Genomic DNA, 23,652 nt, shown 5'->3' with positions numbered 1-23,652 from the left:
CTAATAAAATTAATTACAGAAAATCAAATGAAAAATTATTTGCTTTAATTTAAAGTTGCCTACGTTTGATTTAAAAAACATCTTCTATATTTGACAATATTTAATCAATTTTACATACCATTCATCTGTTAAACATATATGCACATCATAAGCATAATATGCGCATAATTATGCACATAACTTTTGAATGGTATGCGCATATATTCGCCGATATGCACATAAGTTCCGAACCCTACTTTTTCCCAATTATAACAAAAAAAAGCTACTTTTTTTTGAAAAATTGTTTTTTTTACTTTACCTATATTTTTTCAAAGTTTTCATAATGTAGTGTACAAACTAAACAAAAATGACTTCCATTTTGGTGGTTGGCATGGTTATTAAAAATTAAAATTTTACCATCTGAAAACACCATTCCTTCTGAGAAAGGTACTTCACCATCTCTAGTTTTTCCACCAGATATTGATGAAGGACCTAAATTTAAACAATCAAGTGTAAATTAAACTTAATACTGTAACTTTTTGTAACTCTCTTTTTTAAAAATGTCAAAATATTTTATTTTATCTATAAAAATTTTATTTTATCTATAAAATATTTTATCTTCAATAAAGTTCAAATTAATTTTTTTTTAAAAACTAATAAAGAATTGAATTGTTATAAATAAAGATTTATTGAATTGAATTGTTACTTCACTAATACATCTAGAAACATTTTAAAACTAATTTTAATCCACGCTGAACAGTAATAGTATTATATAAATATATATATATATATATATATATATATATATATATATATATATATATATATATATATATATATATATATATATATATATATATATATATATATATATACACACACACACACACACACACACATTTATTTTAAATATGTATTTTACCTTCATGAATACTTAAGAAAGAACCAATTCCATGTCCTGTTCCATGAGTATAATCTAATCCTTGTTTCCATAGACTATCTCTAGCATATACTTCAATGTTAGTACCTAATTCAAATAACATATAACTATTTATACATTTCTACTTTGTATATTAAAGTAATACTAAAATTAGCCATATCTAAAAGTTTGATACAAAAAATAAAGAGAGATGGATCTAATAAAAACAAAGCACAGAGAGATAGAACTAGATCATTAGTAAAGTTGTTTCCTCCTTTTTTTCTTTTAATTTTTGAAAAAATTAAAAGAAAAAAAGAGATTTTTGTAAATTAAAAAAAAAAAAATCTTTGTGAAAATAAAAAAATAAAACTACCTATGATAAAATTATTAAAAAATATATACACAATACAAACATATTAAAAACAACAGTTTTAATAAAATGTGAAGATGGAAATCTCGAAAAAATGATAATGTTTAGAATAAATATTTTCTTAATTTTAGCTGGACTCTGTAAATCTTAAAGCTCCAAAATAAGTCTTTTAAATAAAATAATATACAACATAATAAATATATCATATATAACATAAAATAATATATAACAGTAAAATAATTGTTAACATTAAAAAGTGTAGAAGAAATATAAAATTTTTAGAATATATAGATATAATATATATAATTTTTATTTTTATAATTTATAGATAAATAAGTTTTAGATTTATACATTTTATATAATAATCAATTTATATCAACACAGATATATATAACCTTTAGTATTGTTTTTAAAAAAATGTTTTTTTTTTACCATATGTAGTTTTTGGGAAAACAGCAGATGCTAATCCAATTGCGCCTTTTAAAACATGTGTAAACATCTCCTACAATTCAAAAAAAAAAAAAAAGATATATACATATTTGATATTCTCACCCAATAAAAAATTCCTAAACTTTTAACATTCTTAGGATAACTGGATATTTTTTCACAGTTTGCCAAGATTCCAGGAAAGTCCAGCAAAAACTATTTTTAAGAAAACATTAACTACAGATATTGAATTAGAAATTAATAAGATCATGAAGTTCTATCCAAACCACACAAGTGTGGGAGCATTAAACTTATGAATTAAAAAATAATACAAACCAAATATAGCTGCTGAAAGGTAAACAGACTGTAACTGATATTTAGATGAGTGCTTTTTAACAATTATATATATATATATATATATATATATATATATATAGAGAGAGAGAGAGAGAGAGAGAGAGAGAGAGAGAGAGAGATCCTTGGTAGAGGTAATAAGATCAGTTCCATGAATGAGAGATGGAATGTCAGATCTATCCTTGTTAATGACGCTGTTGAAGATTTTCCAAAAGTCTCTAAAGCCTAACTTCTGAGATAAAGTATGGGATTTAGTGAACTGAGAATAATGGGGCTTAGAACCAGACAGTACCTTTTAACACCGATTTCTTGCAGTAATTCTGTTTGTTCTCAAGAGAGTTATTTTGAAAAAGATAAAAACAATGATTACAATTAGAAATAGCAGCTACACAAGAAGGTAAAAATCATGGAGTAGAATAAAGCTTGACTTGCAATCAATAAGAAGGAATAAAAGCTTTTATTCCTGGCTGAATCCAGGTTACGTAGAAGACACATTTATAAGCTGAGAGAGAAAAGATATCAGCCCAAGAACTGCCACAAAGAAAATAGCACAAAACTAATCCTAGTCAGCTTTAGGGTAGTAGTGAGTAGTGTGGTGAGTCCAAAAAGGAAGTACGAGATTAAAGATTTAAAGAGACCATTGGATGGTCAGAACCACCTAAAGGAGAAAAAGGAGAAACTGAACACAAGCTAGGATGAGAGACATGACATAAATCAAGGAGTGAAGGAAAATGATTAGGGTCATCAAGAAAATGAGTCACAAAGTTAACTATATAAGTAAGAGATTGAGAAATGCAGAAGTTATAGGCTTTAGTGTCAGCAGTTTCAGTGGCATTAGAGCCGGGCCACTCAGTGTAATGAGCATTAAAGTCACCAATAGAGCTACTACAGAGTTTGGTAAACCTTACTACCAGCAATCCTCAGAACTATTAAACTAAGTTTTAGAGCTGTAACGTTATTAGAAAATAACAGGAAGAGTTGCATAACCATTATCAAGGAGACACAAGCAAAAATCTATGAGTAGAGTCAGGAAAATCCAGCATTCATCACCCTAGGCAGTAAACAATGTAACACAGGTTTACATCTATGCCAGCATAATAGATGAAGAAGGGGTTCGAGGCTTTTATAAGTGTATAAGTGTATATTACTAATGGTTCAATAAAAAATAAATGAACATATTTACTGGTTTTCCTCAAAGAATTAACTCACTGTTTAGGTGTAATGCAATGAGACTCGGTAAATCCTAAATAAGTATTTTTAAACATTATGATCTCCCGTAAATTATCATGGATGCATTGTTTTTGGTTAACTCAAAGGTCGCTGAAGATAAAATAATGTTTTAAAATTCTTTGATAGAAAAGCACATTTAAACAAGTGCACATGTATTTTTGGTTAAATTTTGCAGTTTGTCTATATTTGTTAATGTTGCACAATAATCCACCCCTTTAGTTTAGTTTTAAGTTAGTAATTTTTTAAATTTCATAAAATATACAATTACGGACTTAATTTTAGACTCAGACTTCAATTTTAACAAAAAACTTAATTCCATAACCATATATTTAAAAATGATAATAAAAATAATGATTTATTACAGCCTGCTAATACTTGCATTGTCCTTTCAATTTTAGTACTTCTTTAATGCGCTGCGGCATTGAATCCACCAGATCTCAGCTAAAAATGAGCACCAGATAACTTTAATTTTTTCAATTAAATCCGGGATGGAGGAAGGCTTTTCTTCGGCAGCTCGGCGTTTAATTAAAACCCATAGGTTTTCGAACGGGTTTGAAGGCCAGTCCAATAATTCAATTCTTTTTTATATAAATCAGTTTTTAGTTTGCTTTGAGATGTGGCAGGGGGCTGAGTCCTGCTGGAACACGGTGCAATTGTGAATCGCCATGAATCGTTCCAAACCGTCATTCAAAATATTAATGTACGCTGTTGAAATTAAAATTTCTCCTTGATTTATAAATCGAATGGAACCACGGCCATGTGCTGAGAAGCACCCCCACACCATCACATGAGCAGGGTGCTTAACAGTTGGAACTGTAAACCTTGGGTCAGTTGCTGATGAATGTTTAGGACGTCGAACCCATTGTTTATAGCTTGCCATCAAATGAAAATTACTCTCGTCACTTAACATGACTTTTGCCCAATCTTCTGATGTCCAATGATAGTACTTCTTACAAAACAATATTCTCTTCTTCCGTTGGATATCAGAAAGAAAAGGCTTCTTTAAAGACCTTGACGCCCGCATAGAAAGTCTGTTGCATAAAATACGTCGAATATGATGAGTGGAAACATTCAAATTTAAACTCCTTTTGATAGCTGAAGATGTAATAATTGGTGTTTTCATTACTTCTTGTCGAATTAAACGTTCTTTCTGCGCTGAAATAAGCCTTGGTCTACCAGGATGATGTTTAGGTTTGATTGAACCAGAAGAACTAAACTGCCTTACAACACGCGATGCTGAAGATTGTGATATTCCCAACCTGGATGAATGTCCCTTGTGTTATAATTTTCCTCAAATAATAAAATAACTTAAGATCTAATCGATTCATTTAATGTTTTCTTCTTCCCCATTATGATATTTTAAAATGACTGAAATAAAACAAGTTAAAAAATTAGCCAGCTATACAAATTCACAACTTTTTAATAAATAATTGATAACAATAATCGTTTCCTTATTTATACATAATTAACATTTTTACTGGAATTCCAAATCCGTCAGATGCTATTTTTGCATATTATATCATCATATTTAAATCCATGAAACAAATTTATTCATCAAGTTATTTATGCATGCATCATACTTATTATGCTATTTTCACACTTTCATCATGAAAATTTTGATTTTATCACTTTGAGTCTAAAATTAAGTCCGTAACTGTACTTATTAAACTTTTAAAATTTGATAAAATATACTTGCCCTCTAAATAAAAAAATGTTTTCAATTTCACCTGAAAAACTGAGCAACTTTTCAGATAACTTGAGATCTTGTCCATGGAAAAGTTTTATTTATTTTTTCAAAAATTTTGAAAACATTTTGAACATTTTTTGTAAAAACAAAGCAGTACATTTTTTGGGGTATTGTTGATAATTATAGTAATTATATTAACTATAGTAATTGCCTATGCACATTCATTTATGTGCAGACTAGACTAGATACAGTAAAATTACATAGAATTATTTGCTGACAATTAAAACTTATGTTTCAGGTTTAAAAATGTTATTTTGTTAGTAGAAACGCATTACACTATTTTATGCAGTATTTTTTATTTTTTATTCACAACTTGTTTTCAAGTTTAAAAGTTATTTACTCACTTTATGCTTCTCGGTTGGAGTTCCCAGATGAATGGTTCTTGTTATATCTGTCGAGCCATCACTAACAATTAAATATTTTACAAAGTACATAACTCACATCAACCATTAAAAACATAAATACAAAAGAATAATAACTCTAATCATTATATGCTAACAAAAAAGTTACGTAAAAGTTTTTCAAACTACAAAAACCGCTTAAAAAAAATGTCTGAAATTAGGTTTTGACCACTCTAAGTTTATGGTTAGAGAGTGGTTACAGTTTAATTACTGCATTCACTCTCTAACTTCAAATAAATACAAAAATATAAAAATCTATATACAATATATACAAAATATAAGTACTATTTAAGGTTATGTTATAATTATTGTAAAGTAATTTTCATTAAATATTTTTATTCATATAAAACTTACTAAAAATGAGCTCCCGAGTCAAGTAGGTACAAAGAGTCAGATTTAATTGGAATATTTGTTTCAACTTCTGACCTAAAATATTAAAATTATTTAATACTTAATTAAATTTATTATTTAAACTATTAAATTACATATATGTATATATATCTATAAATATATATACATACATGTAATAATAGAATAAAATAAATTATATACATATATGTATATGTAGGTATAAATATATATACATGTCTTCTTACAACACTGGTGATTAGGCAACCATTATTATATCTAATTTTTTCTTTTGTTAGATCTAACATTGCTATAGAGATGTCAGAACTTGTTCCATTATATTTGTAATATTTTTAAATGCTTTTTTTTATTTTTAAATTTGTATTTTATGAACAATGATTTGGCATGAAACTTCAAGTTCCATAAATTGTTGTTTATTATCATTATAGTTATTTAAAGCTCTACTTTAAAAATTTAAATTAAATTTCTAAGCTATTGAGCACTTTTTTACAATTAAAAATTTCGTATTTTAATACAATATTACATTAACAATACATATAAGGGAGAGTTGGGCACCATGATACACATTTGTATCATGGTGCCTCAATAAAAAAGAAATAAATTTACTGTAAATATTAAAAATGATTTTTAGAATTGTTTATGACACAATGGAGTACTGTTCTACAGCTTTAGGGCTACAAGTGCAGTGTCAAGTTACCCTATACTTGCTAATGGAAAACAATCAAAACAACTTTATTTTTAGTATCAACTTGTTTTTAATGATTTTATTTAATGAAGTAAAGAGCCCACAGACTTTAGGTTACAAAATAATGTTACTTACCGATAAACACGTTGAATAAGATACCTTAAAATTTATGAACTTTAAAAACTAATTAATTACTTTTTCATCAAAAAAACACAAATTTTGACCCCTCACAGGCCTAATGATGTCAAATGATATAAGTTTTTTTGCCAGAACATAGCCCTAGTAGTAACTGTTTCACCATAAGAAAGTGGTTGTTACAACTCTTAATATGCCTTTTCAATTACTGTTTCATTGTGCCCTACTCCTCACTATATATACATATATATATATATATATATATATATATATATATATATATATATATATATATATATATATATATATATATATATATATATATATATATATATATATATATATATATATCGTCCCCTCAGTATTATCTTGTTCTATGTCGCTAAACTATGGTTTTGAAAAAAAGGCATTTGAATTTTCAAAAGCCCTAAAAATGTTCAAAATAAACTTTGCACCAAATTTTGTTATTATAAAATTGTCAAGGTCAATATATAATACCCTTATAAACCATTTTTAGAAAATTATTGTGTATTTAGTGTTTAAAAAAATGATTTTTGACTTTTTGAGAACAAATTACTGACAAACTTTACAAAATACAAAAATTGTATAATGTTCTATGTCAATTTCTTTGGGTTTTTTTAATTATAGTTTGTCCAAACATGCACAAATGTCTTATTTGGTGAATGTTTTGAATGTATTTCTTACCAAGGACGGATACAAAGATGGGAGTATCCCCCTCCCCCCATCTTAAGAATTATCAATCTTCAAAATATTATTGATAGAAATTAAAAAAAAATAAAAATACAAAATATTATTTTGCAACATTTGAATTTTTGGCAAAAAAAAGTTAGTTATATACACATTTAATATATTTACTAGTAAACTAATTTATAAGCATTTTTTACGCTCTTCGCGTGCATCTTATTTTTGTTCAATATGACTTAGATGCTGAGCCCGTTCACAATCATTTAAAGTACCTTCAGCACTTTTGATTTTAAAAAATTTACACTAATTACACCTATCTTTTTTTCTTTGCCGGAAAGAATTATTGAACTTAGTTGGAAAAATGATCAAATGAAACAGTGGTTTTAGCTGAAAAAATCATTTTTTTTGGTCATATAACCCCCTCCCCCCTAGGACAATGACCTGGATCCACCCCTGTTTTAGACATTATTTGGTTGTGTTCAAGTAAAACATTTTTTTTTTCATGAAACTATATTAAGACATAAAAATAATTAAGAAAAGTACATGGGAGATGCATATGAATTACTAAACACAAAGAGTTGCCATATAATTTCTATCAATCTCAGGCATGTAGGGCATCATTTTTTTAATATCTTCATTCTTTTCTTTTGAAAGTAAGTGGCTTTTTTTGGTCTGAATTGACAGTTTTGGTGCAGTTATGGGATATGATGTAGATTTCTTTTTTCTTAATGATTGGACACCTGCAAAAACTGAGGTGAAGCCGTCTGCATGTTTTGTTTTAAATGAAATAGTAAAAGGATGATTGGAATAGTATTTTAATTGCTTTACTTGAGTAAAGGGCACTTTGGTAAAGTTATAGCTTTTAGCTCCAGCTTGAATATTTAAAAAATCAACATCTTTCATCTGCAGGATATTGAAAGGTTTCTGTCGCCTAACAGACTTTAGTATTCTGATCAGACCCAGTGGACTGTATACCTCAGTTTTTTTTAATTTTTGGTCAATGCTGCTATGAACCGCATCAACCTCTTGAACACAGCCATGTCCGCTTGCAGAAAACTTTTGAGTGATAGATTCAACATCAGGATGAGCATTTAAAAAATGCTTTATTGCTGTGCTCATAATACTGTTTCTATTTTGCGGAACGCAAGAATCTGACCATAAAATGAGGTTCTTAAGTTGTGGATGGGTGGTAAGCACAGATTCTAAAATTCGTAGGATTGCAGATGCCAAATCATTTCCGGCTCTGCCAGATTGGCTTTCAGACCAGATACAACAATAAACATCTTTATCTAAAGAAAGATGTGCTGTCATGTTATAAACAGACAGCTTCCTAAGATAAAAGAAGTTGGATATCTCAGCCTTGGGAACTGTTAAAACATTTTGTAAATCAAAACAGAGAACAGGATGTCCTGACTGTCTGTCTTTTTTGCGCTCTTCGCGTGCATCTTCTTTTTGTTCAATATGACTTAGATGCTGAGCCCGTTCACAATCACTTAAAATACCTTCAGCACTTTTGATTTTAAAAATTTCACACTTATCACACCTATCTTTTTTTCTTTGCTAGAAAGAAATATTGAACTCAGTTAAAAAAATTTCAGAGTATAAGTGCTTTTTAGCCGGTTGAAATCGTTTTTGCTGACAAAAATCTTGGTAAAGCTCATACAGTCGACTAATAGACAATTCAGACTCAAAGTATTTTCTATTTGTATTAGCACGGCATTAGTGCGAGTCTATTACCGGAATACCATATATGTGTTTCCTAACGCCATCTCTGACCGCGTCAGGAATTTTCTTTTTTGTATGTTTACCTTGTTTTCTTGGGGTAGGCGTGTTTGTATCTGTTTGGAAATGTTTATAAAAATATCAAATTCTTTGTTGGCTTATGTCAAGAGTGTTTAAAAAGAAAGGTTTGCAAACTCTGATGGGAATCCCTGCCAGGTGAAAAAAGTAGGCAAATGAGTATCGCCGCCTCGATGAAATTGCAAGTGTTCGTTTAGTTTTTTTCACAATACGTGTTGTATTTTCACTATAAAAGTGTGCTTTGAGGCCATCATTGAGTCCCCAAAATTTGTTAAATAATAACTCCCGTTGCTCTTGCGGAAAATAAATGTGGCATTTAAATTTACAGTTAGTACAGTCCTTCTCATTATTGATCTCTCTCTTTCTTCTTATCACTTTATTCCTGCTTTTCTACTCCTGGCCAGCTTGACACCTTTTTTTATTGACATTGTATTTCCAGCTATCTGGATTTCTGGTTCTTTTACGTCCAACTTTTTTTTTTGTCGAGAGTTGCTCTATTGGCACAACTATTTCTAAATCCGTATGTAGTAGCTTATTGTGGAAACTTGAATCGACACTGTAGAAATAAAAAGTATAAACTTTAGCTACATTTAAAAACAACATAATATTAAAAAAAAATCAAAAACTAATGACAATTGGAATTCATAAGCATCGTAATTAGCAGGGTAATACAAGTTATTTTTTTAAAGTTAGGAAATAAATAATATAAAGAATTTAGTCTTACTTAAAGACTTTGCACAATATATATATAGTTATTTAAAGGCACAATATATATAGTTATACATATAGTTATATATATATAGTTATACATATAGATTTATAGTTAGTTAACTACTAGTACTGTGTATGAGAGCTAGTCTTAAGTTATTTTAACCCTTTAATGCTCGATATTTATATAATAGTTGATAATGCACGATATAATAGTTGACTATTTTATCGTTAAAAGAACATAAAATGGAATCCAATTATCGGAAAAATAAAATTTTCCTTTTTATTTTCAAATTTTAAAATTACCATAGTAATAGAAACTACTTACGAGTCGGTATTAAGTAATTCAAAGTCAACTGTTTCTTTTGTAACTAAACCAATAAACTTACTTGACGACATTTTGAAAATATCAAAATAAAAAGTCACGTGACTTGCGCTACAACATTGATTTGCAGATTTGGGCATTAGAACATTATAATACTAAAATGTTTTAAAAAAGTGAAATAGAATAAGATAAAACTAACAAAATACGTAAAATTGTAATTAGAACAAAGTCAAATTGAATAAATCTTGACGAAGCAGAGAAGGTAATAATTTATTGATAAGTGGAAATAATACATTATACTTTTTTAAACAATAAAAATTGGTTTTTGCAAAAAAAAAAAATTTGTAGATAGAACAAGATAATACTGAGGGGACGATATATATATATATATATATATATATATATATATATATATATATATATATATATATATATATATATATACATATATATATACATATATATATACATATATATATATATATATATACATATATATATATATATACATATATATATATATTCATATATATATATATACATATATATATATATATACACACACACACACACACAGAGTAGAATCCCCTTAACTCGTACTCTTAAGGGGTATATATAAATTGTACAACTTAGCAAATGTCCGAATTAAGCAAACCTCTCGTTTTATCTGACTTTTTAAAAATATCTGATTTATTGAAACTATATTATGTATTTAACATAGTATTATGATATATTGTGTTTTTTTCTTTTGATCATCCAGACAAGATTTGCTTTGGTATAGATAATTCTCCTTTATCGAGTTCTATTAGTATTATGTATTTTTCTGTAATAGTTCTACTTATTAGCTTTCTTTTAGCAACCTTCGACATTTTGAGTAAATAAAATTTAATCAAAAATTAACCAAATTGAAGATATCAGTGAAAATGTTTAATTTGTTAAATTACATTTGATGCAAAGGTAATTTTGGAACATTCTAAGTTTTGAATTTTAATTAATGTTTTTGAATTTTTAATATAATAGTCATTAATAAATAGAATTTATTCAAAGTTTGACCAAATTGAAAACATCAGTGAAAATGTTTAGTTGTGTTTAATTATATTTGACGCAAAGGTATTTTATTTTTGAGAATTCAAAGTTTGGAGTTTTTATTGAAGTATTGAAAGTTTTGTTAATATATGAACTTGTATGCAATTCAAAATAAAAATCTTAGTGAAGCAAAAATTTTTGCCACAGGGACCTTAAAAAACAGTATGAGTTAGCGAATGGTCCATCCTAACCAGGGTATAACTAAAGAGGATGATTTTACAGTAAGTTGATATAGAATGTATAGAGAAGGAGAGAGAGAGATTTGTATGTATATTAAAAAACTTGAAAATAATCATTGTTAACAAATTTAAAATAAAACATAAACTATTTACTTGTAATGAATAATGGCTCCATGCGGTCCGTAAGCTGAAGTAGTGGCAAAGCTCAAATCATAGTATTTATCTTGTTTGCTAACAATGCAAATATTTACATATTTTATAATTTACACAAATATACAAATTAGCAACACATAAAAACAGGTCATAACTTACTAATAATAATACACACATAATAACTAATACACACACAAGATTTCTAAATAAAAGTTTAATAAACAAGAACAAATATATAAAAATAAAAATGAAAACACCTTTTAAAATAACGAAGTCGATCAGCACCAGACATTTCTGTAACAACTTCCCCTTTTGAAACCTACAAAAAGTAATTATTAAATGAGATATAAATAACAATATAAAACATAACAATATAATTAGAATGTATTAATAAAGTTAAAAAAATTTATTGTTAAAATGAACAATAAGTTAGTAATATTCAACTTTACACCACACTGCATGCTGGGTAACTACAATTTGAAAGTAAAAACTGTTGGTTATTAAAAGTTAAGAACAAGGAATCTAGTGCCATATATTAAATTCTGGAATTTTAAAAACACATTTTCCTAGTTCAGGAATCTGAATTAATACAGTGATTTTTAAAAAGATATTAGTGAAAGATATTGACACATTAATACAACTATGAACAAAATAACAGAATGTCTTTAAAATCATTATTTTATTTTAGAAAAATCTTTTATTAAATAAAAAATATACTTTAAAGAAGCACATTTGTAGTCACTGTAGTAAGGTCTTGTTTTCTTTTTTTTTAAGCTCATACAACCATTTTAGTTTTAATTAAAAATTTAATTAAGTCAATTTCCAGAGCATTTCACTCGCAACCTTATTATGAATACAAAATACATATAACTTTAATATTGAATTACCTGTTTCTCCAGCCAAACAAAGTACTCCATAATAGCAATGCCATCTTTTATCTAAAAACAGCACATATGAATGTATGTATGTATGTATGTATGTATGTATGTATGTATGTATGTATGTATGTATGTATGTATGTATGTATGTATGTATGTATGTATGTATGTATGTATGTTTGTTTGTTTGTTTGTTTGTATGTATTTATCTAGGTATAAATATATATGTGTATAAAGGATTTTGTACACTTTTTAACTCAAATTAAATAGCATTTCCCTTCAAACTACACAAAATAATTAATACAAACTTAAAGATAAAATGTGCATTAATAACTAATTTTGGGGTGCCACAGCACTGACAACTTTATGATAAAATTTTTGACAAACTTTATAATCAAACAACTTTTAATTAATTTAATTAACTGTTAGATCTTTTATATCTAAAAAATATACTTTTGTTTCTTCTGAGGGAAATTAATTATTCCAAAATAAAAAAAATAAAAATCAAGTAAAGAATGTTTAAAAAAGAAATGAGAATATTTAACAATTGAACTTACATTAGCAGACCTCATTCCTTCAAGTTCAACTGCATTTTTCTTTGCTTTAGGCAATTGAATAGGTGAATCTTTAACAAATTGAAGTTCCTGGACATTATTTAATATTGATAATTAAATGTATTTAAAAAAAAACAACTAATAATAATAATGATATACATATTACTATTATTAATATTAATTGTTTTTTACAAATAAATTTAATTATCAGTATTAATTAATGTCCATATGCAATAGTTAAACTAATAATTTAACAAAGTAAATTAATAAAGTAATTTATAGTTAACTTACTCCAGGAATGTTAGAAGCAATAAACACAGATGTATCTGGAGTGATCTAAATTTTTATAAATAAAAGCTTAAGACAAATTAATACATCAAAAGTAAAAAGCTAGAACTTGGCCACAAAACACACATACTTACCCATATGCTCTCATTGTTTTCCCTTGCCAGTTTGTTTATATATTTACATATTTCTGCATAATCATAATCAGCAGTTGTTACACAGTGAGATGCATTTGTGCACAAATTACGTTTTATATTGCTGGTCATTTTTTGATTAGCCACAAACAACCTAAAGTTTTTTCAAAAAAGTAAAAACCCTTGTACAAATAGCTATTAATACATATTAAATATATTAACATGTAAATATATAATAGTGTTGTAAACAGCTGTATTTATGTGTCTAACCATAAAAGTTTGTTGTGAAATATCTAAAAGCATGACAAGGTTAATGGTTAACTTGTCTATGTACATATCAGGGTAGCATTTGTCATTGATTAAGATAGTTGAGCTTTTATCAAGAATGTGAATAGAAAATGGTTCACGATATTTTATTGTTAAATCCAAATAAATATTGCAATGTTTTTGTATGCCTTGCAAAGCCTCATTGAGATATGCATTTATAAAAAGAAATTGTGCAAAGAAAATGTATTTTTCACTATTTTACTAGACACTTAATCCCCAAGACATCTAAACCTTTACTAACATTGTCAGTTTCAAAGAAAAAAATTCTGCACCTATAATCCTGGAACTAAGTATCATATTGTGCATTTCATGTTTCTGACCTCGTGATTGTTTCTAAGTGTTTCTAGCAATTATTAGAAAAATCACAACATTGCAGCCCAAGTGACAAAAAGCCTATGATGTAAATTTAAAAAGCTTTTTTAAGTTTAAAAAAAGTTTTGCTGTTACAAAATGACTGTTAATGCTAAATTAAAAATTGAAATCAATTCTCAACAAATTTGTCAATAATTTTATCAGAGCAGCTACATTAAAAAATTTCAATTTTTTATTGTTTCCATTTAAGCAATTAAAATTTTAATATAAAAAATTTAATTGAATCATTTATTTCAGAAACTGAAATTTTTTCAAAAATGATTATAAATTATGAATGGTTTAGTTTAGTTGCATTATCTTATGCAGAAACATGTGAATTATTAGGTCATTCAATGGGTAATATTTTGTCAAAAAATTTGTCTATCCCAGAAACTCTTATAAAATTTTGGAAGTTTTTTTTAGTTTTCCGAAAAATTAAAAAAGCGCAATAGACGGATTTCTGAAATAAACAATTTAGTTAACAAAACCTTGTTATCTCCAAATTTAACCTAAACAAAAAATTCATCGATTGAATATTTAATGACTAAGTCAAAAAATTGTGCGCTTGTTTTAGAATCGAGTTGTTACTAGATATGTACAATAAAGATCAAAGTCTAGTTAAAGTATTGTTAGCCATTTAGATATTGAAAAAATGCATAACAAAAGCACATTCCTATTTGTCATAAAATTCATTTAGTGACAGGAAGAATAGCCATTTATTTTTAGTATACAAAATTACAAAAATTAAATTTCTAATTATTGTTCTGTGCAAGCTAACTCTGTGTTAAAATCAAAATATAATATTACTAGTGACATTGCATATCATGAGTGACATTGCACTTGGTTTTCTATCAATATGTTAATTTCTGTTGAAAAAAGTTTTGAAATTTTTCATTGAAAAAAAACTTAGCATAGTTAGTTAGATTTTATCAATTATAACATTATGTTCAATAACTATTAGATATTCTCCATAATACTATTATCTCTATATTACTATTATCTCTATATTACTATTACCTCTATATTAGATAGATATTACTATATTATACTATTATTTTCTACTAGATTTAGTTAGATTCTTCATATTATTACTTAAAGTTATCGTAATATTATTTAGGCTTAGGTCATTAAATGTAGGCAATCGTTTGTTTACCAACAAATAACAAAGAAAAAACCCTGTTATATCCTGAAAAAAATAACCTGCAAAAATATACCTGTCTAGCTTATTTGAGAACATGTATGAATTATAGCAGTAAAATATTTTCAACTTTTTTTGATTCTCAAAGTTTATTGAACTAATATAAACATGATCATTTTTAAAAATTAAGTAAGTTAAAATTAGGAAAAACTAGAATTAAAAAAAAATATATGAATAAAATTTGCATTTTTTAATTTCAGTTGAGTAGACATAGACTTTATTAATTAATTAGTCAATTTTCTGACTGGTCAATTTCATAACTGGTCAATTGACTATTCAACATTATGTACTAACAAGCCATATGCTTTAAATAATTTTTGTAAAACAAACCTTACTAGTTAGTTAGATTCCTTATATTATTAATTATGATATTATATTCTCCATATTATTAGATAGATAGATATTCTCTATATTATTAGATAGATATAGTTAGGTTAAGGCTGATAAGTCTATCTACCTTGTAAAGATGTGTTTCAATACTTAACAATATTTTGACATTATGAAAGAGTTGAGGAGAACTTCAAACCAATTTGTAAATCAGAACTAAGTATTTTTTTATACATTGTGATATCAGTTAGGTTACTATTCCAGGTTTACAAGCTCCTTTTAGTACCATATGCCAATTTTCATATGCCAAACATTTTTTTAGTTATTAAGGTGCTTCAATAAGACCTAATGGTCTTATCACAGAGCATTGTGGAGAAGCATTTAACCAGGAAGCTCACACCTCATTTTAATTTCAGCAAAGTAGCCATAGTCTAGCTGGTTAATTGACTTTGTAAAAAGGGAACATCAAATATCATCAATTTTTTAAATAATTTGGTTTTATTATAATTTTATAAACTTATATCTAATTTATTTCATTATGACTTATAAATAACTTTTACTAAATAAACTTACGTTGCATTTCTTTGAGTGACAACTGCATATGAATAGAACATAGGATTATAAGGTATATCTTTCCCTCGAAGATTGAACAACCCTGAAATTTTTTTTAAAATGAAGCATTTAAAACATATTAAAAAGAAAAAGAAAGGAAATCAGAGAAACAAAGACAAAAACAAAAACAAAAATTTTCTTACAAGCTACATCATCTAGAGCTGTAATAACAATAGCTTTTACTTTATTGGCATCCAATTCCTGGCGTAGATCTGTTAATTTATTCTGATACGATTTTCCTTTAATTTTAAATATTGATGTTATTATAACTATGTTTATTAACATACCTAAGAAAATTATATATAAAAAGCCAAGATATTAAAAAGTAATTAAAATTAATTGACACAACAAATTAAGTTTCATCAAAATAAATCAAAATAAGTTTGGCACCAATATAAATTAAATCACTTTAATAAATAACTTAACCACCTTATGGTTTGTGATTAGAAAAATAAGAGGTTTTATATTTCAATTTCGGTAATTTTTGATAAAGTATCAACACAAAGTTAAAACAAAAAAAGCACAATTGCTTCAATTATTTATTTTTCCTTTCTCGTAAAAACTCTCTCGTAAAAAATCATTATTTATTTAGTAAATCAATGACTTATTTATTATTAAACATAAATGACTTAATATTAAACAGTGCAAATCACAAAATGTTTAACAATACTGTTTAATAATGTTGTTTTAAATAAGATTCGACAACTTTTATTTAACTTGACCCAAGGACTACTGCATTATGTAAAAACTATAAAATGATACTTCAAATTGCATCAGATGAAGTTTTAACTCCAGATGCAAAAACGGATAAACTTCATCAAATTTGCACTTTTACATACTTTCCTTTTAAGCAAACTAAAATTTCAATTATCCAAAAAGCTTTAAACATAATAGAAACACAAAGTGTTCATCTGGTGTTCTCTGGTGTTCATAACATAATTGTTTAAAACATAAGCTTTAATGTTACAATATTTAGTGTTTTAAATGTAGAACATGTAAATTTACAATTGTAAACTTTGTAATACAATAATCACTTAATTGACTTTTTTTTTAAAGTATAATAGAGCACCAAAAGTGTGAGTTTTAAACTGAAATTTAAAACTTATAAAAGTATATTTATTAAACACATTTTATTTTATTTTTTCGTTATTATTTTTATTACAGTTGTTTTTGCTATTATACAAGTCTTTCTATATTAACAAAGGAGTAAACTTTCATATAATTTTTTAATAAAAATAAAAACTAATATATAAATAAATTGCCATAATTTCTACATAGTTAATTACAAATATTTCTAATGTTATTCTACATAATTACAAATATTTCTAAATATTTTTAGACTTATTTAAGATATTAAGTTATGATATTTAATTAAAGATAGTTATGACTATTGAGTCACTGTTAACAAAGCTCTAATAAAAAAATATAAATAAAAATCAGCAGTAATTTAGTTTTTGTTATATCTTCTAGTGAGGAATGTGCAAATAAAATTTGCAATAATTATATCTTAAGAAAAAAAAGTAAATGCAATTATCTATCAGGTAAAAAGTCGCAATGCCAGATCAAACTTCAAATTTAATAAAAATGTTGTCAGCTAAATAAAGAAAAAGAATGCCTGAGAAAGACCAAAATTTTGAAAAAAATTTAAAATAATAGATATTTAACATAATAAAGCACATTGTAACAATTGAGACAAAATATCTAGATCATTCATAATGTATTCATAATTTATAATCAATCATAAATAACAAACTTTGGTATTTTGACTTATATTACACCCAGATATTAGGGTACTAGGTAGGGTGCAAATCGCAAATTGGTGAAATGCAAACTTTTTTTTGCACACCATGATCATACTGATAGTTGATAATGTAATAGTTACTAATAATTGCTTGCTTTATGTCAAAAACAAATCATAGAAATTCGTTTTTACTGTATATCTTAAGAATCAAACATGATTATTCAAACCAAAACATAATCTGGTTTGGATTATCATTTATATAACATCTGCACCCCTCGGAACATCATACATCTGGTATATAAAATAAGACAACAAGGATAACTTTACAATCTAGCGTTTATAAGCATTTAAATTTATCTGTTAATTGTAAAATATGTAAAATATTTGATGCTGCGCCTACCAAAAACAAATTATAAAATAAAAAGTGCTTCATATAAAATGAAAAAATCCCTTTTTAAATAAATAAAAATCTCGTTAAATTATAAATTTGTTTAATTTATTGTTGTTGTTGCTTTTTTTGGCTATTTATTATCATAATTTTTATTATCATAATTTTTAACATAACTTTTAATGATTTATAACAAATTTATTTGTCCAGTAATAATTTTCTGTAATGACTTCAATTTTAATTTTTATATACCAGAGTTTTATTTACAAATTAAATCTTTTGAAAATGTAGTATGTAACTATGAAATATGTCAGGACTTGAAAATGTTTTCACATTTATTGCTAATACATACATGGCATATAAATGGAAGTCCAACAACTTAAAAACGCGGTACAACAAAGTAAAAAAATAGTTTGAAGAAAACTAGCAAAAAAGCAGGAAATAAATTTGAACTCAACCTAGCTTATGATAAAAAAAACTTCTGTTCACGCATATCAATAGCAAAAACAAAAGTTAAAGTTGGTATTAGGTCTGGTCTAATAACAACCGACAAACAATAACAAGCAAACATTCTCAACAAACAGTTGAAAATCTTCAATTCAGCATCTAGTCGGGTGCTCAGCAAACCTTTTAGCAAAACTAACAATAAAATCAGTAATATTAGCATTAATACTAATCAAGATGAGCAACTTATTAGAGAAATGAATCCAAATAAAACGCAAGGATCTGATAATATCCATACAATAGTTTTACACAGCTGTCAATCTGAATGAGCAAAACCTTTAGCCATACTGTTTCAGCAATAACTTGATCAAGGTGAGGTTCATACTGAATGAAATAGCAAACATTACTCCTACATTCAAAAAACGCTTGACCACTGACCTGGTTAATCATCAACCTATCAGTCTCACCTCTGTTACATGCAAACTACTGGAAAATATAGTTAGGCAAGCCATCCTAGCCCACCTAGTTGACAGCAATTTGATTATGCAAGAACACCATGGTTTTGTTCTTCGTAAGTTTTGCTCTACAAACTACCTTGAAACTATGGACTATGTTACAAAAGCATCAGCTAATAAATCGTCTGTTGACTTGCTTTTCCTTGACTTTGCCATCATATGAGTCTAATCCTGAAACTAGAAGGGTACGGGATCAATGGTCAAATTCTGAAATGGGTGAAATCCTTTCTAAGCGACAGTAAACAAAGAGTAATCATGGGGAAAACAGTATTGGCCTGGGTGCCGGTTTTTAGCAGCAAAGGTCAATATTGGGACCTACACTCTTTGTGATCTTTATAAATGACCTGCTGAATAGAATTAAGTCAATCTGTAAAATATCTGCAGATGACAAAAAACTGCTAGCCCCAATTCGACTGGGTGAAAAACAGAATGATTGTAATGTACTCCAAAATGACATTGATGCTATAACTGAGTGGACAAGAATATGACATATGAGGCTAAACATCTATAAATGCAAAGTTCTTCAGATTGGTCGCCTGAATAAAAAGTGTACCTATACAATGGTTGAAGTTGATAAATTGACTCTACTATATTTGGAATCTACCTAATTTGAACGCGATATAGGAACCATAGTTAGCTACAACCTCATACAAAATGCCCAGGTATGCGCTGCTGTCTCTAAGGCCAACAAGATGTTTAGCATGCTTAAAAGAACATTTGTTTCGCACAATGTAGCATTATAGTTAAAATTATTCATATTGTATGTGCATTCTCATCTCAAGTTCTCTGCCTCAAATTGGAACCCACATACAATTAAAGATATAAATATCTTAGAGAGTCCAGAGACGCGCCACTAAAATAGCTCATAGTATAAAGCATCTACCTTAAAACAGACTAAGCATTTTTGAACTGACTATGCTCAAAGAAAGGCGTCATCATGGAAACTTAATACAGCTTTTTAAAATCAAATCTGGTAAAAAAAAACTGTTAATTGGCACCACACTTCAATCTATTCTGCACCTTGCCATGGTCATAGAAATAAACTAGTCAAAGAAATAATATTATTATTAACCCAATAATAATAGAAGTAACTTTTTCACAAATTGAGTTGTCAACAGCTGGAATCCCGTATTAGATGAAATTGTATACGTTGAAAGCCTAAACGCCTTTAAGAACCAGTTGAGCATGTTCCAAAAAAATCCCCACAGTGCCGCGGAAAGGCGCTCTATGCAAAATGATAAGGTTGCATTGCGGATAACTAACTACCTAACGTTATATATATATATATATTTTTTTTTTTAATGCCATATACTTATATATATAAATTGTTTATTCTTTTTTGAAAACTTTTGAATTTAGATATTTATTATATTTTACTTATTTTTATAAAAAAAAATATATATATATATATATATAAAGAAAATTCAATAGAAAAAAGAAATTAGTTAATTTAGTTAACTTTATATTTTTGTAAAAAAAATTTTTTTACCAAAAAAGATTATGAAATAATATAATAAATTTTTACCAGCATAGGTGATGTTATGAATGAAGATTGATTCATTTGTTGGAGAGGGTCGATTTTTCCAAACTTCATCAACTAGGTTTTTATCAAGATTCTTCCATTTCACCAAGTTATCAAATGACTAAATAAAAAATATAAAATATAGCACAATTATATTTCTAGTCATTGAAGTTTTTTTAGTATTTTAAAAAACTGCGTCAGTATAAATGGTTTCTGTTTTTTTAAAAAAATAACTATTGTAACCTTATAAAATCAGAAAAATCTATTTCATTGGAAAAAGTTGTTTTATAAACATCTTTTGTTTCTCATTAAAGTTCTCTAACATGTTAAAAAAAAATGTTTTCATCTTTGTTGTTTGAGTTTTGTTCCTTTTTTCATAAACTTACGCATTTTGTAAACATCCCTCCAGCTCTTTTTAGCTTCAATTTTAGATAGAGAAAAAATAACGATAAGATAATATAAATGTAAAGAATCAATAGTTGCATATTGACATTGTTTTTTTTTAAAGTAAATAAATTAAAATTATCTTTTGAGATTGATCATCCTGATTTAGTGTCCCTAAAAAGAAAATCAATAATGAAAATACTTTCTTCAGGAATTCATTATTGATTTAAAAAATTAAAATCGTAAAATGTTGATCTTTTAGTTTTTATATGACATCACAAATTTGTTATAACATCACTAGATTTTTCAGTTTTTTCATAAGTTTTTTCAACTCAAAGTTTTATCTGCATAGGCATCACTGTATATTATTGCTGAACTAAACATTGCTGTTACCCATTCGGGCCTGTTTAACACTGAGTTTTTAATATGCTTGGCCTTTTAATATTTGTCTTTATATTTTTGACCACACAAGGTATTCTTAAATCTTTATAATCTGGTAATATCTGCTTAATCAGTAATAAGAATAATCAGTAAAGAAACTATTTAATTTTTAACTTCTTTAGTAATGGATAAATGTTAATTTTAAACTAGTATAGTATCTTTTAAAGTCAGTTATTTATTTATAATAGTAATATTTTTTTTTTTTTTTTTTTAGATTATTCACCTCCCCAAGGCCCGAGGGGGGCCACTACAGTCGAGGAGGCTACTCAATTTTTTGTGTTTTTATTTTTATTTTTATTTTTAGTTGTTATTTGTGGTACAACCCTCTCTCAACCCTTTAACTCCGAAACACAAACCTTTCCGAGCAAGGCCGCTGCGCGGAGAAACTAAGTTGAGTGAATATACAACAAATATAATAATAATAATAACACAATAATAAATAACACAATAATAACACAATAAATAACACAATAATAACACAATAATAAATAACACAATGAATATAATAATAATAACACAACTCAAGTCCTTTGTCAATTGTATTTATTATGTACTTATCAATAATTTTTGTTTTAAAAAATTAGAAGACGATGATGAATTTTGAAGAAGATGCTCTTTTCAAAGGTCAAACTCTTGATAAAGTTGGTGTTTACCTCCAAAACCCTTGCATCTTACACGGTCAACTCTATGTTACATGTTCAAGAACAAGATCGTTTAACACCTTATTTTAGAGAAATCAAAGAAAATTTGTTTGCTTTTATAATGTAAAAACCAGGTCATTTGATCGTTACTTTGATGTGAACATTGTTTGTTTTATTGTATACATTTGTTTATTTGATCATTTGTTCATATGATCATGTGTCCAGCCCTGGGAATTATGATCGGCATTCAGCAATGCCAACCTAACTGCCAAACTCAAAATAAGGTCAGCAAAAAATTGCCAACCAATTCAATGTTTTATGGTAAGACCTTTGCATCACTTTTTTTTTGGCGACCTCTAAAAGATTTAGGACCTCATTTTTCCTAATTCCGAAGGTTGTGTGTCTATCTGCTATACATAAAGTGTTTCTATGTGTGTTATGTGTTATAATTTCATGTGTTTATATTTTTAATTGGTTGTTATGTTGTTTCTGTGGTTTCAAAGTATTTTGACTTGGCTTAGTTTACAGAAAAAAGTATTATCCTTGCTAGCCCAGTGGTGTACTTTGTTAAAATGTGAATTGACTTTGATGAGATGTTGTCCTTGCCAGCAAAGTGGTGTACTGTTATGATGAAACACATTATAAAATCTGTTTGTAGTTAATGTAGTCATAAAATGTGTAATTTTTAATTAGATAACACATTTTAATAAATACTTCTCATAGGCAGTGCAGTTGTTGCAACAATATAATCAAGTGCTGCCCTAACAGTAACAGGATCTGCTAAAATAAATATGTGATTTATTTTAGCAGATCCTGAACATCTGCTAAAATAAATATGTGATTTGTAGTTTCTATAGGCTATAAAAAAAAAACTTCAGAATTTTAAACATTACTTTTTATTTTAATATTTAGAAAATTGAATAAGGGGCCACAGGGGGTGGCCACACTATACCATTGATTTATATGGCCATACCATACCATAGATTTATAGAAATAGACTGTTTTAAATGTTTTTGTAAATTTTGTATGAGGTTTAAAAAAAAAATTTTCTCAATGAAATTTTGTTTATAAGCTTGCAGTTTTTGTAGTCTTTTTTAAACAATTGTTTCTTTGAGCTACATTACACTTGTAGATCAGATGTTCTTTATTTTTGTTTTTTTTATATATGTTTAACTTAAAATAACTGTTTTATTGTTGTTTTTTTAATAAAAGTTAGTATACAAATTGTTATAAAATTTAATAAAGTTGATGTTAATTTTAAAAAGCCTTGGTTTTCACACAACCAAATTCAATGTAGCATGTTCCAGAAGTCATTTGATAGTTTGTTTATTTAAGTTTG

The 23,652-nt window shown here is 27.0% G+C and overlaps 1 protein-coding gene across 3 annotated transcripts in view; it reads right to left on the bottom strand.

The window, feature by feature from the left end:
* LOC100202963 (uncharacterized) overlaps positions 1 to 23,652 on the bottom strand; it is an 88,012-nt gene that overhangs the window by 9,601 nt on the left and 54,759 nt on the right. For all 3 annotated transcript variants that reach the window (XM_065814886.1, XM_065814885.1, XM_065814887.1), the window contains exons 10-23: positions 20,851 to 20,968; positions 16,381 to 16,476; positions 16,199 to 16,280; positions 13,426 to 13,576; positions 13,295 to 13,339; positions 13,007 to 13,093; positions 12,459 to 12,509; positions 11,829 to 11,890; positions 11,572 to 11,649; positions 5,781 to 5,852; positions 5,370 to 5,430; positions 1,701 to 1,770; positions 902 to 1,006; positions 397 to 471 (exon numbers count right to left, since the gene is read on the bottom strand). In XM_065814886.1, coding sequence (XP_065670958.1) covers positions 397 to 471; positions 902 to 1,006; positions 1,701 to 1,770; positions 5,370 to 5,430; positions 5,781 to 5,852; positions 11,572 to 11,649; positions 11,829 to 11,890; positions 12,459 to 12,509; positions 13,007 to 13,093; positions 13,295 to 13,339; positions 13,426 to 13,576; positions 16,199 to 16,280; positions 16,381 to 16,476; positions 20,851 to 20,968 — 1,153 coding nt within the window. The remainder of the gene's footprint in view (positions 1 to 396; positions 472 to 901; positions 1,007 to 1,700; positions 1,771 to 5,369; positions 5,431 to 5,780; positions 5,853 to 11,571; positions 11,650 to 11,828; positions 11,891 to 12,458; positions 12,510 to 13,006; positions 13,094 to 13,294; positions 13,340 to 13,425; positions 13,577 to 16,198; positions 16,281 to 16,380; positions 16,477 to 20,850; positions 20,969 to 23,652) is intronic.

The sequence above is a fragment of the Hydra vulgaris genome, chromosome 13 (assembly GCF_038396675.1).
Source record: "Hydra vulgaris chromosome 13, alternate assembly HydraT2T_AEP".
NCBI lineage: Eukaryota > Metazoa > Cnidaria > Hydrozoa > Anthoathecata > Hydridae > Hydra > Hydra vulgaris.
The sequence above is the reverse complement of the archived record's forward strand: the minus strand, read 5'-3'. Positions and strand labels throughout refer to the sequence as shown.